This window comes from Pelobates fuscus, chromosome 5 (genome assembly GCF_036172605.1).
Source record: "Pelobates fuscus isolate aPelFus1 chromosome 5, aPelFus1.pri, whole genome shotgun sequence".
Taxonomy (NCBI): domain Eukaryota; kingdom Metazoa; phylum Chordata; class Amphibia; order Anura; family Pelobatidae; genus Pelobates; species Pelobates fuscus.
The window spans coordinates 370551900-370568047 of record NC_086321.1 but is presented as its reverse complement, the minus strand read 5'-3'; the positions used below and the strand labels follow the sequence as shown (position 1 = coordinate 370568047).

Below are 16148 nucleotides of genomic sequence, written 5' to 3'. Positions count from 1 at the left end.
TTGGCCCTCTTTTTGGAGCAGAGTTATATTAGCAGCAGTAAATTGTGTAGAGGGTATTGCTCCTTCTAAGATGGAGTTCAGGGCTGTCAGTAATTTCGGGAGGAAGTCTGGTGAGAAGGTCTTGTAGTATAGGAGGGGTAGGCCATCGGGTCCAGGCGATTTGCCCGTCTGTGCTTTTTTGATGGCAAACGCTAATTCGTCTGTCATGATGGGGGCCTTTAACGTTTTACGTTTGTGGTCCTCAATTCGTGGTAGTCTGGATGTTGCAAGATAGGCTTGTATTTCGTCTCGCCTGCGGAGTGTTTCTTCCTCCAGTTGTCCTTGGCGTATGTGGTATAGTTCCTTGTAGTAGAGGAGGAATGTGGCAGAGATTTGTTCTAGAAAGGTGGCGGACTTGCTGGGTGTGGTCCTTAATTTTGGGGATGTATAGCTGGGTTCTGCGACGCTTCAGGTGGTTAGCGAGGAGTCTGCCACATTTGTTCCCATGTTCATATAGCAGGTGCAGTCATTTTGGATATTAGTTTTAGGATCACATATATAACTTTTTTTTTTATTAGTATGGTCCTTTCAGAATTGGATCACTCACCAATTCATTGCGAAATCCATTAGAATATGTTTCTAGTGGGCTATCCTTTATTGCCCAGGTAGGGTGGGAAAGTGAGTTTTTGTGGTACAGCATGGCGACGTCACTGAGCAATAACTGTTTGTCAATGTCATGATTTGTGACCTTGTATTTATTTTAGGTACGACATCCCAGGACTTCTACAGAGGGGTAATTCAGAGACCATGAACGATGAACTAAATGTAAGCAGTATGCAGGTTGACGTACCCCTGACAAACCAAACAGGTAACTAAAAAAACACAAATGGATATAAATATGACATCAATGGCAGAATCACTGTTATAACAGAAACCCTGTTTACTGTGTGTTTACTGTGTCTGCAATAGCAGGAATAAGTGCCAGATTTAAACCGGTTTAAAAAATATATGAGGTTAAAATTAACATTTATTTTACATTTTTTTAAATATGTATTTTATTGAAGTTGGACACATGGTATACACCTACGCCAGTATATGGGATATACAGGTAAACAAATTATTAATACATCAGTCATGGTAACAAAGATAATTCAAAGTAAACGTGGAAAGAAAGAAAATACACTGAAGTACATTTCACCATCTCTTTAGGTAACAGTTAATCAATTACACTGCAAAACTATTGTCTCCTTATAGAAGTATGATATGGTTTGGCGATATTTCTGTCTGTAGAGAGTCTAGCAAGCATTAAGAGTAGAAAAATAAGCAGAAGCGCAAACATACAAATAAAGATTATAACATTATGTAGTGGTAGTATGTTAATGATTGGCTACAATTCGTGTGACCCTCGATGAATTGTGGTTAGCACGTAGAGCGTCTTGGGTCTTCTTTTCCAGATCTTCTCCTCTCTTGCTGTAAGACTGTGACGAACCCATCTGTATAGACTTGTATTGCTGGTTCGTCTGTTTGCCTTGAGTTCGTGGATTTCCTGTCCGTATGCCCTTGTTCGTATGTTTTCCCTAGTACCGATTGAAACTACCGAACCAACGGCCTCCCAGGAGAGGAGTGTGCGGCTTGTTAACACCTTGACCACAATTAGAACGTTGTGGTTAACTGCAAACACCTCTCCATTCCATTCGTACGGGTGGTCGTCATTCGTATGCCGGCCATTTTGGACACGAGGCGACTCAGCGGTGTTCGGTGCAAAACCTATGGATCTAAAAACGGACTCTTTATCTACCGAACACCGCTGGAGACGGCCGCCCCCCTTCTATTTCCTTGAGGCGTACGAACACCGGTCAGTTCGGGAGTTTCTCTAATTCGTATGGACTTACCCAGGTAGCCGTCCCATGGAGTCATTCGTATACCGAAGGACTTATGAGAGACTGACTCCATGGCGATTGGACTATGTACATCGGACCTGAGCGCTATTCGGTAGGAATATGCCCTCAGATCCAGGCTATCTGGGGATACGTTGCACGAACACTATACAATCGGTATTTCTGATTTTATGTATTTTATTGTATTTTTCTTATTATGTTTTAAAATGGCGATGGTCTCTATCCTCGGAGATAACTAGGTTTCTCCCTAATTATCTCCGGGATAGGAAAGAATGACTTATGGGTAAAATGGGAAGGGCTTGTATTGAAGCCACTGCGATTGGCTACTGTATAATATATTTTACAGTCTTCCACAAGGTCCCCTAGGGGAGTGTCCACCTTGTGGAGACCTGCATAAATACCGGGCAGGTAGCCCCCATTAAACACATTCCTGTTTGACCTTCAAGACGGAGCTTTGTCTCGTTTGTGGAGGGATTTACTATTGGGACAGCGTTTTCGTTTATTTCTAGCTGTCGAAGGATTTCGGATGAATTGCTGATCGGGAGTTGCCGTATTCGTATGCTCCATTCGGGAGTTTTACAATCGGTTGGACTAAAATTGCATTTCTGGAGAAAGGGGATTATCGACTAAACAGCGGCTTCATTCCCCTGGCAGTGAGTGTCGTAACAAAGACTTTCTGGGTCATCGCCAAAATCGTGGGTTTTGTTGGAAGGCCTAATATTTGGAGGAGTGTCTCCAGGTCTTCTGGTGGTAGCTATGGTGTCTCTGGGGACTTCTGCGGGTGCTGCTGACGAATGGCGCAAGCGGAAAGTGGATAATATAAGTGGGGTGTCGGCATCGCACTCAAGGACCATTGAGGTAGTAAGCCTCTGAACAAAAGGCAGTAGGTCATCTTCAGGTATGCCTCTCAGACATATATTGCAACGCCAGTGTCTGGATTCAAGCAAGGCTACCATTGTAAGAGCCCTATTTCTGCCTGGGTCTTTCTCAAGTCTTCCTTCCAGGCCTGTCTCAGGTCCAAACAAAAATAAGGGCTGCGCCTGATAAAACTAGGTAAATAGTCCAGATAAAATAAGTAGATAAAAAGAGAAAGTCTTATCTAGAGACGTCTGTTGAAGTCGTATTGTATGGCAGTATTCGGTCCAGAACAATTGTCTTTATTATGTTCTTCCTTATGGATCAGCTCATATGCAAGAGACAAAAGATATATAGGGAGCTCCCTATATATCTTTTGTCTCTTGCATATGAGCTGATCCATAAGGAAGAACATAATAAAGACAATTGTTCTGGACCGAATACTGCCATACAATACGACTTCAACAGACGTCTCTAGATAAGACTTTCTCTTTTTATCTACTTATTTTATCTGGACTATTTACCTAGTTTTATCAGGCGCAGCCCTTATTTTTATTTGTTCTCTTTGTGTTATGTCTAAGGGTTTTTGAGGGATTCCCTTATAGGGTTGCTGCCATATTGTGTTATCTAGCGCTTGACAGGTGTATAGTCGCCATTTGGGCAGTCGGAATCCAGGACAAACCACCCCCATATCCTAACCCAATAACACACAGACACTAAGTAATATGGGGAAATTTGTCCACAGCTTTATTAACCAATAATTAATAATAGTATTAATAATAATAATAATAATAATAATAATAAATTAACAGATAAAACATGGGTCATTGCCCCCCATACTCCGCCCCCTCGCATCCTGTTCCTTCGGCTACCATACAAAAGGCAATGACCCCCATATAATAACACATATACATATTTATAACATACACCAACATTATTCCAAAGTGCCAACCATCCATTAACCACGGCAGGGGTATACCCGGATACCCCAGCCCCACCAGGTTCTGAGCCACCTCCAGGACTCGAAACCTCTCAACCACCGATGACCACAATCTGTTTATTCCACCTCACGTTCATCCAGGGGAGCCTATTTCCTCTCCTTCAGCTCCCCGTCCCGCCGCTGTGAAAGAAACGGGTTAAATAACACATAACAAACAAAGGGAGGGTGGGTGGGACAAACTCAACCAGGTAGAAAGTTAGAATGACTCACCTAAAATGGCTGCTCATTTAAATAGCCAATCCTACTTACCCATAATTCCAACCCTTGCTTACTTCCTCCTAAGCCCGCCTCCTAACCCCTGTCAAGGCCTTTTTCCGCTTAGCTGCGCTCTAGCTACATGGGGCTACATACTCGTTGCCTTGATTTTACTCTGTCTCAGGTCCACCAACAGATGCTTAATGTCCACTTTTGTAGATGGAGATATATCTTCATCTGAGTCGGACTTGTGATAGACTTCACCGGATTCCCCCTCCTAGTACGAGTCTTCTGAGGCCTCTGGCTCACTCTGAGGTTCAGGCGCCATCTTGGCGGGATTCAGCAATGCAGGCCTCTCGAATGCAATCCTGATGTCGCTCCACATAGAATTGCCTCCCATGTTTGCGCCCAATGTTGTCATCTAGGGGGTAGCAGGTAAATTTAGCGTCTTGGGAAAGATTTTCTATAGTTAAAGACTCTTTGTCTGTAGGGCCATAACGGTTCCGTACGTAGCGTTCCTACAGCTTTCCAGTCGCCCACACCCCCGTCCAAAACTAACCTTAAAAACAAAAATGGAGGGTGTATTTAGGTTGGTTGTTCTTGTAAATTCATCTACTGGAATTGTGCTGTTAAAGGGACACTCTAAGCAACTAAACCACTCAGAGGTTGGGAATTCATATCGCTCAACATCCGGTATGTGCAGTTTCTGGCATCCAATAGGCTTTCTTTTTTTTGCGTGTAGCTATGTTGCAGACAAATGGCACGACTGACTGGGGAGGAAATGTCTAGGGCAGGACATGTCCAGGGCAGGCAGCATCTGGTCTGCACCTTTGGCAAGCGCAGACTACAGTAATTGCTTCCTCATGGTCTGATGTTTATTAATAAGTCAAACCGAAGAATACCGACAGCTGCACTCCAATTCACTGAATTACGGACCATGAAAGAGCGATTACTGTGGTCTGCACAAGTTGGAAGTGCAGTCTGCATACTCCTACACTGGACCACCAGGGATTTTAATCCACAATAACACATCTTCTGTAGCAATGGTATGTGCTGACTGTGTGTAATGTGTGTGAATGTGATATGTGCTGGCTGTGTGTATAGTGTGTGCTCTCTGTTTTGCCTCCCTTCCCCTTCCCATAGGAAGATATCTTTCTACAGGAAAGTGGGAAAACAGAGCACACACATTACACACAGCCAACACACAGCCAACACACACCAGAGAGTGGGAGTGGAAGACACTCACGGTTATTCACTAAGCTCCACCTGTTCGCAAATAAAATCCAAATGGAAAAAAAAAGGATATGACTTTAACCAAGTTGAATAAATTCTCTTGATCCCTGTTTTTGCCTTAGGTTTTCCATTTGGATTTATTTGCAAAAATGTTGAGTTTCTTGAAGAACCCTGTCTAACATTCTTAGAGTGCACCTTTAATAAACAAAAATGTACATATAAATAGAAAATAATAGATTATTTTTCCTTAATAGTTGAAACTGACAGGTGTACTGCATTCACGTGCCAACATATGCTTTTTAAGACAATATTGCATTGAATGTAAGCTAGGGGTAAAACCATGTGTTAAATGTTTAACCCCTTAATGTTAGATAGCGCCCGGCACCTACAAGTTAATTGTGATCATGTTTTTATGGTGCCCGGAGTAATCCTTGGACTGGACTGTTATGAATATCTCTACAAATCTGCTCCATGACGTTTAATAAGATAAATTATTTACTGTCCCCAAGACAGGCACAGAGATGATGAAGATGAGCCTCAAGAATTTTACGATATCCCCAAATTTGTTGCCTTTAATACTCCTCCTAAAGACACAGGTAAATAAAAAATTAAAATTTGAATTATACCCAGTGCTTCCACTGTAACCGGGGATTTTGGGTAATAACCTACCTTACCCCATAATCACACAGTATACAGAGCTCCCCCTGCTCCCCCAGCAGCCATGGATTCTGGGTAATAACCCGCCTTACCCTATATCACACAATATACAGAGCTCTCCCTGCAGCCAGGGATTCTGGGTAATAACCTGCCTTACCCCATAATCACACAGTATACAGAGCTCCCCCTGCAGCCAGGGATTCTGGGTAATAACCTGCCTTACCCCGTAATCACACAGTATACAGAGCTCCCCCTGCAGCCAGGGATTCTGGGTAATAACCTGCCTTACCCCATAATCACACAGTATACAGAGCTCCCCCTGCAGCCAGGGATTCTGGGTAATAACCCGCCTTACCCCATAATCACACAGTATACAGAGCTCCCCCTGCAGCCAGGGATTCTGGGTAATAACCTATCTTACCCCATAATCACACAGTATACAGAGCTCCCCCTGCAGCCAGGGATTCTGGGTAATAACCCGCCTTACCCCATAATCACACAGTATACAGAGCTTCCCCTGCAGCCAGGGATTCTGGGTAATAACCTGCCTTACCCCATAATCACACAGTATACAGAGCTCCCCCTGCAGCCAGGGATTCTGGGTAATAACCCGCCTTACCCCATAATCACACAGTATACAGAGCTTCCCCTGCAGCCAGGGATTCTGGGTAATAACCTGCCTTACCCCATAATCACACAGTATACAGAGCTCCCCCTGCAGCCAGGGATTCTGGGTAATAACCCGCCTTACCCGATAATCACACAGTATACAGAGCTCCCCCTGCAGCCAGGGATTCTGGGTAATTACCTACCTTACCCCATAATCTACAGTATACAGAGCTCCCCCTGCAGCCAGGGATTCTGAATAATAACCCGCCTTACCCCATAATCACACAGTATACAGAGCTCCCCCTGGAGCCAGGGATTCTGGGTAATAACCCGCCTTACCCCATAATCATACAGTATACAGAGCTCCCCCTGCAGCCAGGGATTCTGGGTAATAACCCGCCTTACCCCATAATCATACAGTATACAGAGCTCCCCCTGCAGCCAGGGATTCTGGGTAATAACCTGCCTTACCCCATAATCACACAGTATACAGAGCTCCCCCTGCAGCCAGGGATTCTGGGTAATAACCTGCCTTACCCCATAATCACACAGTATACAGAGCTCCCCCGGCAGCCAGGGATTCTGGGTAATAACCTGCCTTACCCCATAATCACACAGTATACAGAGCTCCCCCTGCAGCCAGGGATTCTGGGTAATAACCTGCCTTACCCCATAATCACACAGTGTAACGGACCGTTTCAGCATACAAGGGGAAAAATGCGTTTAGGCGATAATCCCCTTTTCCATAGACAGGCACAGCTACTGCAGAACATCAGAACTCACGAGCTGGATACGAAATACACTCCGAACTGGAACAGCTGAACAAGAAAAGCATACAATCGGCTTACACTCTTGGCAGTCAGCTTACAATCCAATCCCCCCCCAAGAACGAGACGACACTTCATTTTGAGGGTTAAGCAGGAACTCAAGACTGGGACACCCAGTCTGGCTTTTATTACCAACAAGTACATACAGGACACTCCCAGGGGGAGGATGAAATTAACCAATCACATGGATGTACCTCCCACACATTTCCTCCCCTTAGATTAACACTTAACACAATTATACTGTACACCTTTTTCCCCAATTCCTGGATGTACCCCAAATACATATGCTACACCTCCAACACAGGTATCCCCTGATAGCCCTTATTCAGGGGGACAACATATGCAAGAATCAGCCCATTCGGATAAACGGTTCAGGAGTTATGGAACTTTAAAGTATTGACCGACCGCATGGGTAAAGTATCCGAAATCAGTTCCATGCATTTTGGCCCTGCGGTCGGTCACAAACAAGGGAATGAAAACAGGCGAATTGCCTGTGTTATAGAGCCTGGAGAGGGTTAGAATGAATTCCCTTGTTTGTGGGGTTCTTTCTACCGAACGGCGGGTCTTTCGGTAGTTTCCATACGAATTTCTGGAAGTATGGAGGTCTCAGCGGTGTTTGCCTAGTCAAGTGTCCGATTTTAGTTCCAGACACTCGACGGCAAAACACCGCTGTTCGGTAGTTTAAGATGGCCGCCGCCACGTGTTTGTTTCCCGAATGGCGGCCACCCAGAGGACAAAGGATACATTACACTGAGTGCCAATTACCCGTTTGCAACATTGTTGCAAACTGTAATTGGAGGCACACTTATTCCTGGGTGGTCTGGTTGTTCGGTAGTTTCACTCAATATAATAAATGGAGTGATTCTACCGAACAATCAGATGAATGCTGCATACATATCCCAGGTTAAACTTAATACACATATAATATTACAGGCAGTACACTAGAATATGTATCACAGTCTTAAAGGGACAGTAGTCCCAAAAGTCCCAATATGTCCATAGATGCTTTTAAAGGGCCAGCAGCAGCAATACAAATTATTACCTGCCCAAATATAGTTTCTAAAGTGCAACACGTCCAGGGGCCATAGTCAGCGGGCAGGAGGCCAGCAGCCAGGCCTCTCCAGTTCACAGTGGCGAAGCTGGTTTCGCCACACACAGTATACAGAGCTCCCCCTGCACTCAGGGATTCTGGGTAATAACCTGCCTTACCCCATAATCTACAGTATACAGAGCTTCCCTGCAGCCAGGGATTCTGGGTAATAACCTGCCTTACCCCATAATCATACAGTATACAGAGCTCCCCCTGCAGCCAGGGATTCTGGGTAATAACCCGCCTTACCCTATATCACACAATATACAGAGCTCTCCCTGCAGCCAGGGATTCTGGGTAATAACCTGCCTTACCCCATAATCACACAGTATACAGAGCTCCCCCTGCAGCCAGGGATTCTGGGTAATAACCCGCCTTACCCCATAATCACACAGTATACAGAGCTCCCCCTGCAGCCAGGGATTCTGGGTAATAACCCGCCTTACCCCATAATCACACCGTATACAGAGCTTCCCCTGCAGCCAGGGATTCTGGGTAATAACCTACCTTACCCCATAATCACACAGTATACAGAGCTCCCCCTGCAGCCAGGGATTCTGGGTAATAACCCGCCTTACCCCATAATCACACAGTATACAGAGCTTCCCCTGCAGCCAGGGATTCTGGGTAATAACCTGCCTTACCCCATAATCACACAGTATACAGAGCTTCCCCTGCAGCCAGGGATTCTGGGTAATAACCCGCCTTACCCTATATCACACAATATACAGAGCTCTCCCTGCAGCCAGGGATTCTGGGTAATAACCTGCCTTACCCCATAATCACACAGTATACAGAGCTCCCCCTGCAGCCAGGGATTCTGGGTAATAACCTGCCTTACCCCATAATCACACAGTATACAGAGCTCCCCCTGCAGCCAGGGATTCTGGGTAATAACCCGCCTTACCCCATAATCACACAGTATACAGAGCTCCCCCTGCAGCCAGGGATTCTGGGTAATAACCCGCCTTACCCCATAATCACACCGTATACAGAGCTTCCCCTACAGCCAGGGATTCTGGGTAATAACCTACCTTACCCCATAATCACACAGTATACAGAGCTCCCCCTGCAGCCAGGGATTCTGGGTAATAACCCGCCTTACCCCATAATCACACAGTATACAGAGCTTCCCCTGCAGCCATGGATTCTGGGTAATAACCTGCCTTACCCCATAATCACACAGTATACAGAGCTCCCCCTGCAGCCAGGGATTCTGGGTAATAACCCGCCTTACCCCATAATCACACAGTATACAGAGCTTCCCCTGCAGCCAGGGATTCTGGGTAATAACCTGCCTTACCCCATAATCACACAGTATACAGAGCTCCCCCTGCAGCCAGGGATTCTGGGTAATAACCCGCCTTACCCGATAATCACACAGTATACAGAGCTCCCCCTGCAGCCAGGGATTCTGGGTAATAACCCGCCTTACCCCATAATCATACAGTATACAGAGCTCCCTCTGCAGCCAGGGATTCTGGGTAATAACCCGCCTTACCCCATAATCACACAGTATACAGAGCTCCCCCTGCAGCCAGGGATTCTGGGTAATTACCTACCTTACCCCATAATCTACAGTATACAGAGCTCCCCCTGCAGCCAGGGATTCTGAAAATTAACCCGCCTTACCCCATAATCACACAGTATACAGAGCTCCCCCTGGAGCCAGGGATTCTGGGTAATAACCCGCCTTACCCCATAATCATACAGTATACAGAGCTCCCCCTGCAGCCAGGGATTCTGGGTAATAACCCGCCTTACCCCATAATCATACAGTATACAGAGCTCCCCCTGCAGCCAGGGATTCTGGGTAATAACCTGCCTTACCCCATAATCAAACAGTATACAGAGCTCCCCCTGCAGCCAGGGATTCTGGGTAATAACCTGCCTTACCCCATAATCACACAGTATACAGAGCTCCCCCGGCAGCCAGGGATTCTGGGTAATAACCTGCCTTACCCCATAATCACACAGTATACAGAGCTCCCCCTGCAGCCAGGGATTCTGGGTAATAACCTGCCTTACCCCATAATCACGCAGTATACAGAGCTTCCCCTGCAGCCAGGGATTCTGGGTAATAACCCGCCTTACCCCATAATCACACAGTATACAGAGCTCCCCCTGCAGCCAGGGATTCTGGGTAATAACCCGCCTTACCCCATAATCACACAGTATACAGAGCTCCCCCTGCACTCAGGGATTCTGGGTAATAACCTGCCTTACCCCATAATCTACAGTATACAGAGCTTCCCTGCAGCCAGGGATTCTGGGTAATAACCTGCCTTACCCCATAATCTACAGTATAAGGAGTCGTAATAATTAGAACTTACTGTTTACTTTTCCTAGGTCTTATCAGATTTGTATTGTATTTGTTACATGACCACTAACTAGTGTTTTATTAATGTATTTATTTTCTAAAGTAAGCGATAGTGACGATGATGACAACATCTATGATGTACCCCGACCAATCAACAGCCAACCTGTGCAGGTGTCTGGTAAGAGATCGTTGGCCTTTTCTTCCTGTTCAATCGTGCTCCATTTCTTCTGTATTCCTTATTCTTCACCTCATTTGTTTTTCCATCAGTGTTTCCTTCTGTATTAAGGGATATTCTATGGCAAAGAATGGAGCAATCGCCATGGAAACCAATGGACCGTCGTAGCTGATTGATACACTTTGCCAGAGAATAGATCTTCACACATAACCTTGTTTAGTTTTATATTCCATTTAATTTTGAAATCCCTTCCAGGGCACTATAAAGGGGCTACAGGCCTGCTCTCACTGGGAGGCCATACGGGCACTTTAATGTTCTAGAAATATCGCCCCAAGCAATACTGCATTGAAGATTTCCTATTGAGTAAGCCTAACTTGACTGCACTAATGACCCTACGTTCACCTGCGTGCAGTATCGCTCGGATATTGTGATATATTATGTAGGAATGCACCGAACCTTCGGCTGCCAAAATGGGCCTATCCTGTTTCGGGCCAAAAACAAGTCAAATTTGCAAAAATGAAAAAAAAATAAACATTTTTAAAATTATTTTTTATATATTTTTTAATTTTTGTAGTGCATAGTTTAACAGACATGTTTGCATTAACAATTAAGATGATTATATATCACTATGAAAGATAGTAATGATAACATGAAAAGACAAGAATACTGGCCTTGGGATGGGGTGGGGGAAACACTATGGGACAGGGGAAGGGGGAAAAGAACACTATGGGACTGGGGAGGAGGGGGGAAAGAACACTATGGGACTGGGGAGGAGGGGGGAAAGAACACTATGGGACTGGGGAGGAGGGGGGAAAGAACACTATGGGACTGGGGGGGAGGGGGGAAAGAACACTATGGGACTGGGGAGGAGGGGGGAAAGAACACTATGGGACTGGGGAGGAGGGGGGGAAAGAACACTATGGGACTGGGAGGAGGGGGGAAGAGCATTATGGGACAGGGGAGGAGGGGGGAAAGAGCACTATGGGACTGGGGAGGAGGGGGGAAAGAACACTATGGGACTGGGGAGGATCGGGGAAAGAACACTATGGGACTGGGGAGGATCGGGGAAAGAACACTATGGGACTGGGGAGGAGGGGGGAAAGAACATTATGGAACTGGGGAGGAGGGGGAAAAGAACACTATGGGACTGGGGAGGAGGGGGGAAAGAACACTATGGGACTGGGGAGGAGGGGGGAAAGAACACTATGGGACTGGGGAGGAGGGGGGAAAGAACACTATGGGACTGGGGAGGAGGGGGGAAAGAACACTATGGGACAGGGGAGGAGGGGGGAAAGAACATTATGGGACTGGGGAGGAGGGGGGAAAGAACATTATGGGACTGGGGAGGAGGGGGGAAAGAACACTATGGGACTGGGGAGGAGGGGGGAAAGAACACTATGGGACTGGGGAGGAGGGGGGAAAGAACATTATGGGACTGGGGAGGAGGGGGGAAAGAACATTATGGGACTGGGGAGGAGGGGGGAAAGAACATTATGGGACGGGGAGGAGGGGGGAAAGAACATTATGGAACTGGGGAGGAGGGGGGAAAGAACATTATGGGACTGGGGAGGAGGGGGGAAAGAACATTATGGGACTGGGGAGGAGGGGGGAAAGAACACTATGGGACTGGGGAGGAGGGGGGAAAGAACACTATGGGACTGGGGAGGAGGGGGGAAAGAACACTATGGGACTGGGGAGGAGGGGGGAAAGAACACTATGGGACTGGGGAGGAGGGGGGAAAGAACACTATGGGACTGGGAAGGAGGGGGGAAAGAACATTATGGGACAGGGGAGGAGGGGGGAACGAACACTATGGGACAGGGGAGGAGGGGGGAAAGAACATTATGGGACTGGGGAGGAGGGGGGAAAGAACACTATGGGACTGAGGAGGAGGGGGGAAAGAACATTATGGGACTGGGGAGGAGGGGGGAAAGAACATTATGGGACAGGGGAGGAGGGGGAAAGAACACTATGGGACTGGGGAGGAGGGGGGAAAGAACATTATGGGACTGGGGAGGAGGGCGGAAAGAACATTATGGGACTGGGGAGGAGGGGGGAAAGAACATTATGGGACTGGGGAGGAGGGGGAAAGAACATTATGGGACTGGGGAGGAGGGGGGAAAGAACACTATGGGACAGGGGAGGAGGGGGGAAAGAACACTATGGGACAGGGGAGGAGGGGGGAAAGAACACTATGGGACTGGGGTGGGGAGGAGGGGGGAAAGAACACTATGGGACAGGGGAGGAGGGGGAAGAACACTATGGGACTGGGGTGGGGAGGAGGGGGGAAAGAACACTATGGGACAGGGGAGGAGGGGGAAAGAACACTATGGGACAGGGGAGGAGGGGGGAAAGAACATTATGGGACTGGGGAGGATGGGGGAAAGAACACTATGGGACAGGGGAGGAGGGGGGAAAGAACATTATGGGACTGGGGAGGAGGGGGGGAAAGAACATTATGGGACTGGGGAGGAGGGGGGAAAGAACATTATGGGACTGGGGAGGAGGGGGGAAAGAACATTATGGGACTAGGGAGGAGGGGGGAAAGAACACTATGGGACTGGGGAGGAGGGGGGAAAGAACACTATGGGACTGGGGAGGATGGGGGAAAGAACATTATGGGACAGGGGAGGAGGGGGGAAAGAACACTATGGGACAGGGGAGGAGGGGGGAAAGAACATTATGGGACAGGGGAGGAGGGGGAAAGAACACTATGGGACTGGGGAGGATGGGGGAAAGAACACTATGGGACTGGGGAGGAGGGGGAAAGAACACTATGGGACTGGGGAGGATGGGGGAAAGAACACTATGGGACTGGGGAGGAGGGGGGAAAGAACATTATGGGACTGGGGAGGAGGGGGGAAAGAACATTATGGGACTGGGGAGGAGGGGGGAAAGAACACTAAAAAGAGGGAGGGGAGAGGAACACTAGAGCGGGGAGAGAGGAACATTAAGCGGGGGGGACCACTAGAAGAGTAGGGAAGTTTTCCATATTAAATTAAATTCATTAAACAGTGTAATATTAACAAAATTATAGGAAAAAAAATTTTTTTGAATCATTTGGGGAAAAAAGTAATTTTCGGTTAAGGGCATCCTGAATTTTCGGTTTCTGTTTCGGCCCAGAATTTTCATTTTGGTGCATCCCTAATATTATGCTCTAAGGAAGCTTTGCAGTAATTCAAACAGAGCTGTAAACCTGTTCCAGCTTACTCCCGCTAGACCCCAGGGAACCAGGAGGGAAGGGATAATGTATTGTATGTAATTCAACATGTCTGTCAGACAGTGAGTGTCTTAGAGTGGGTGGGTGTGTACAACACTGTCTATCTGTGTGTACGTTTCTGGTAGTGTATATTGTTGGTGAGTCTTTGAATGCATATCTCTATGTTTCTTAGTCTGGTAATATGTGTATATGAGTGAGTACGTATGTGGGCCTTGAAGTCTATGACTGGGGGAGCGACCAGTGGTTTTGTAAGGGTCCCCAACATTTCTGATGGCAGTCCTGGTACAGTCAGACTGTCTATAGATTAGAGAATTCACACCATCTCAGTTCTTTACCAAATAACTTTCATACAGTAACTGAGATAGAAACGGTACCATTTGTTTAATTTGATTTTTCTGATTTGTATTTTTTCATAGGTACACAAGCCGTGGCTGCTGGAACTACAGATTCATATCCCACTTTATCGCCGAAATATTATCTAACATCGAACGAATCTGGAGACCCTTTCTAAAGAAAAAAATTGGCTATTGGCTATTATGCAATTTTAGCTACCATGTACTGTGTATATATTTAAGTTTGCTCTATGAGAAAATTCCAAATGTATGTTTTTATATCAGCCATAAACAAAAAGATTACACAATGGTACTTTGAAACACGGCAGAGTCCATTGGTTCATTTTAGGGGAGTTGTAGCGAATATTTATTTTCTACTATGTTTTGGGGTTGGGGGGTTTGCCTCTCCCTTCATGCCTTATAATAATGCAGGGAAACTGTGCATGATTATAAGCCATCTTACCTTGTATTTAGTGTTTTAGGAGTTTATTTTCTGCTGTTATATGTTGTGTAAATTTTATATGACTGCTAACACCTAAAAAAAAACCAAAAAAAAACATTATCCCAGTGACACAGTGGAAACTAGCGTTCTCTCACACAAAGAAGGTCACACACTACCTGAACCATTTAGAATCCGCATACAAGGTGTGGATGAGATGGTACATGACCCCCCAATGTCTGGCATATATCTACCCAGGGGAGTCCCCAACATGTTGGAGATGTGAGCAATGGGAGGGTACCATGAGCCACATTTTCTGGCACTGCCCCAAACTAGACCCTTTATGGATAAATATTAAAGCCTTAATCAAAAATCTAACGGGACATGAGCTGCCCATGCTCCCACAGACATACCTGCTGCAAGTGAGGTCCCATTAAAGAGCAATGGTGATTGCTCTTTAATGGCAGCTAAATGTTGCAAAGCCAAGCAGTGGAAGAATATAGAACCCCCAAACATTGCTACGGTCATGACCAGACTCGGCAAAACACACACCTATGAGGAAATGTCCCACAGATTAGCAGGAACAGTGGAGTCTCACTCACGTATATGGAATGGTTGGCAGACAATGCAAGACTTACACTCAGACTAGCTGAAAGATAGGCAGATATACCAATATAATGAAAAGGGAAGAATTGATGTTAATAATAATTTTATTTTTTTTAAATGCATACAATTGATAGAGATTAACATCACCCCGCATTAGCCAGCCAACTAATCCTACCGTACAGTTTCTCCACTACTTTCAAACGAAAGGGGAACCTGTACAATAGCAGTTGTGTCAAACGACTCGATATATCGATATACAGCCACGTTACACAAGCGCACCACCAGATCTCCAGCATACTTGACCAGGGCACACCACACACAGGAGCAGCACTGATGATGTACACCATTTTACACCTCCCTATCCCCCATGTTCACCTTCTCCCATATTTCTGTTCTTTCATACTATAAAAGGACACAAAATTACACCTTCATTCAATCAGGGCGGTTTTCTACGGTAAAGGGCCAATTTCGGGAAAAGGCACGACAGAATTATATATGTTGGAATGTTAATAAACAGTAACTGTTGCAATTAAATGTTATGTAAGACCCACCATTGTATGACAATGTACTTCACTGCCTACTTAAACGTATGCCTTCTTTTTGTATTTTGAAGCCAGTGAAAAACTCAATAAAAACTATTCATGGAAAAACAAAAAAATAAAACAATAAAGATTATGTTTGGCTGCAATGTGTTTGTAGATATTATTATATGA

The 16148-nt window shown here is 46.0% G+C and overlaps 1 protein-coding gene across 1 annotated transcript in view; it reads left to right on the top strand.

Annotated features, from left to right (window-relative positions):
* Window positions 1–15909, top strand: part of LOC134610431 (uncharacterized) — a 28798-nt gene extending 12889 nt beyond the window's left edge. The window contains exons 6-9 of the mRNA XM_063453391.1: window positions 744–847; window positions 5670–5756; window positions 10767–10841; window positions 14475–15909. Of these exons, the coding sequence (XP_063309461.1) occupies window positions 744–847; window positions 5670–5756; window positions 10767–10841; window positions 14475–14569 (361 nt within the window). The 3' untranslated portion in view covers window positions 14570–15909. The remainder of the gene's footprint in view (window positions 1–743; window positions 848–5669; window positions 5757–10766; window positions 10842–14474) is intronic.
* Window positions 15910–16148: the final 239 nt, after the last annotated feature.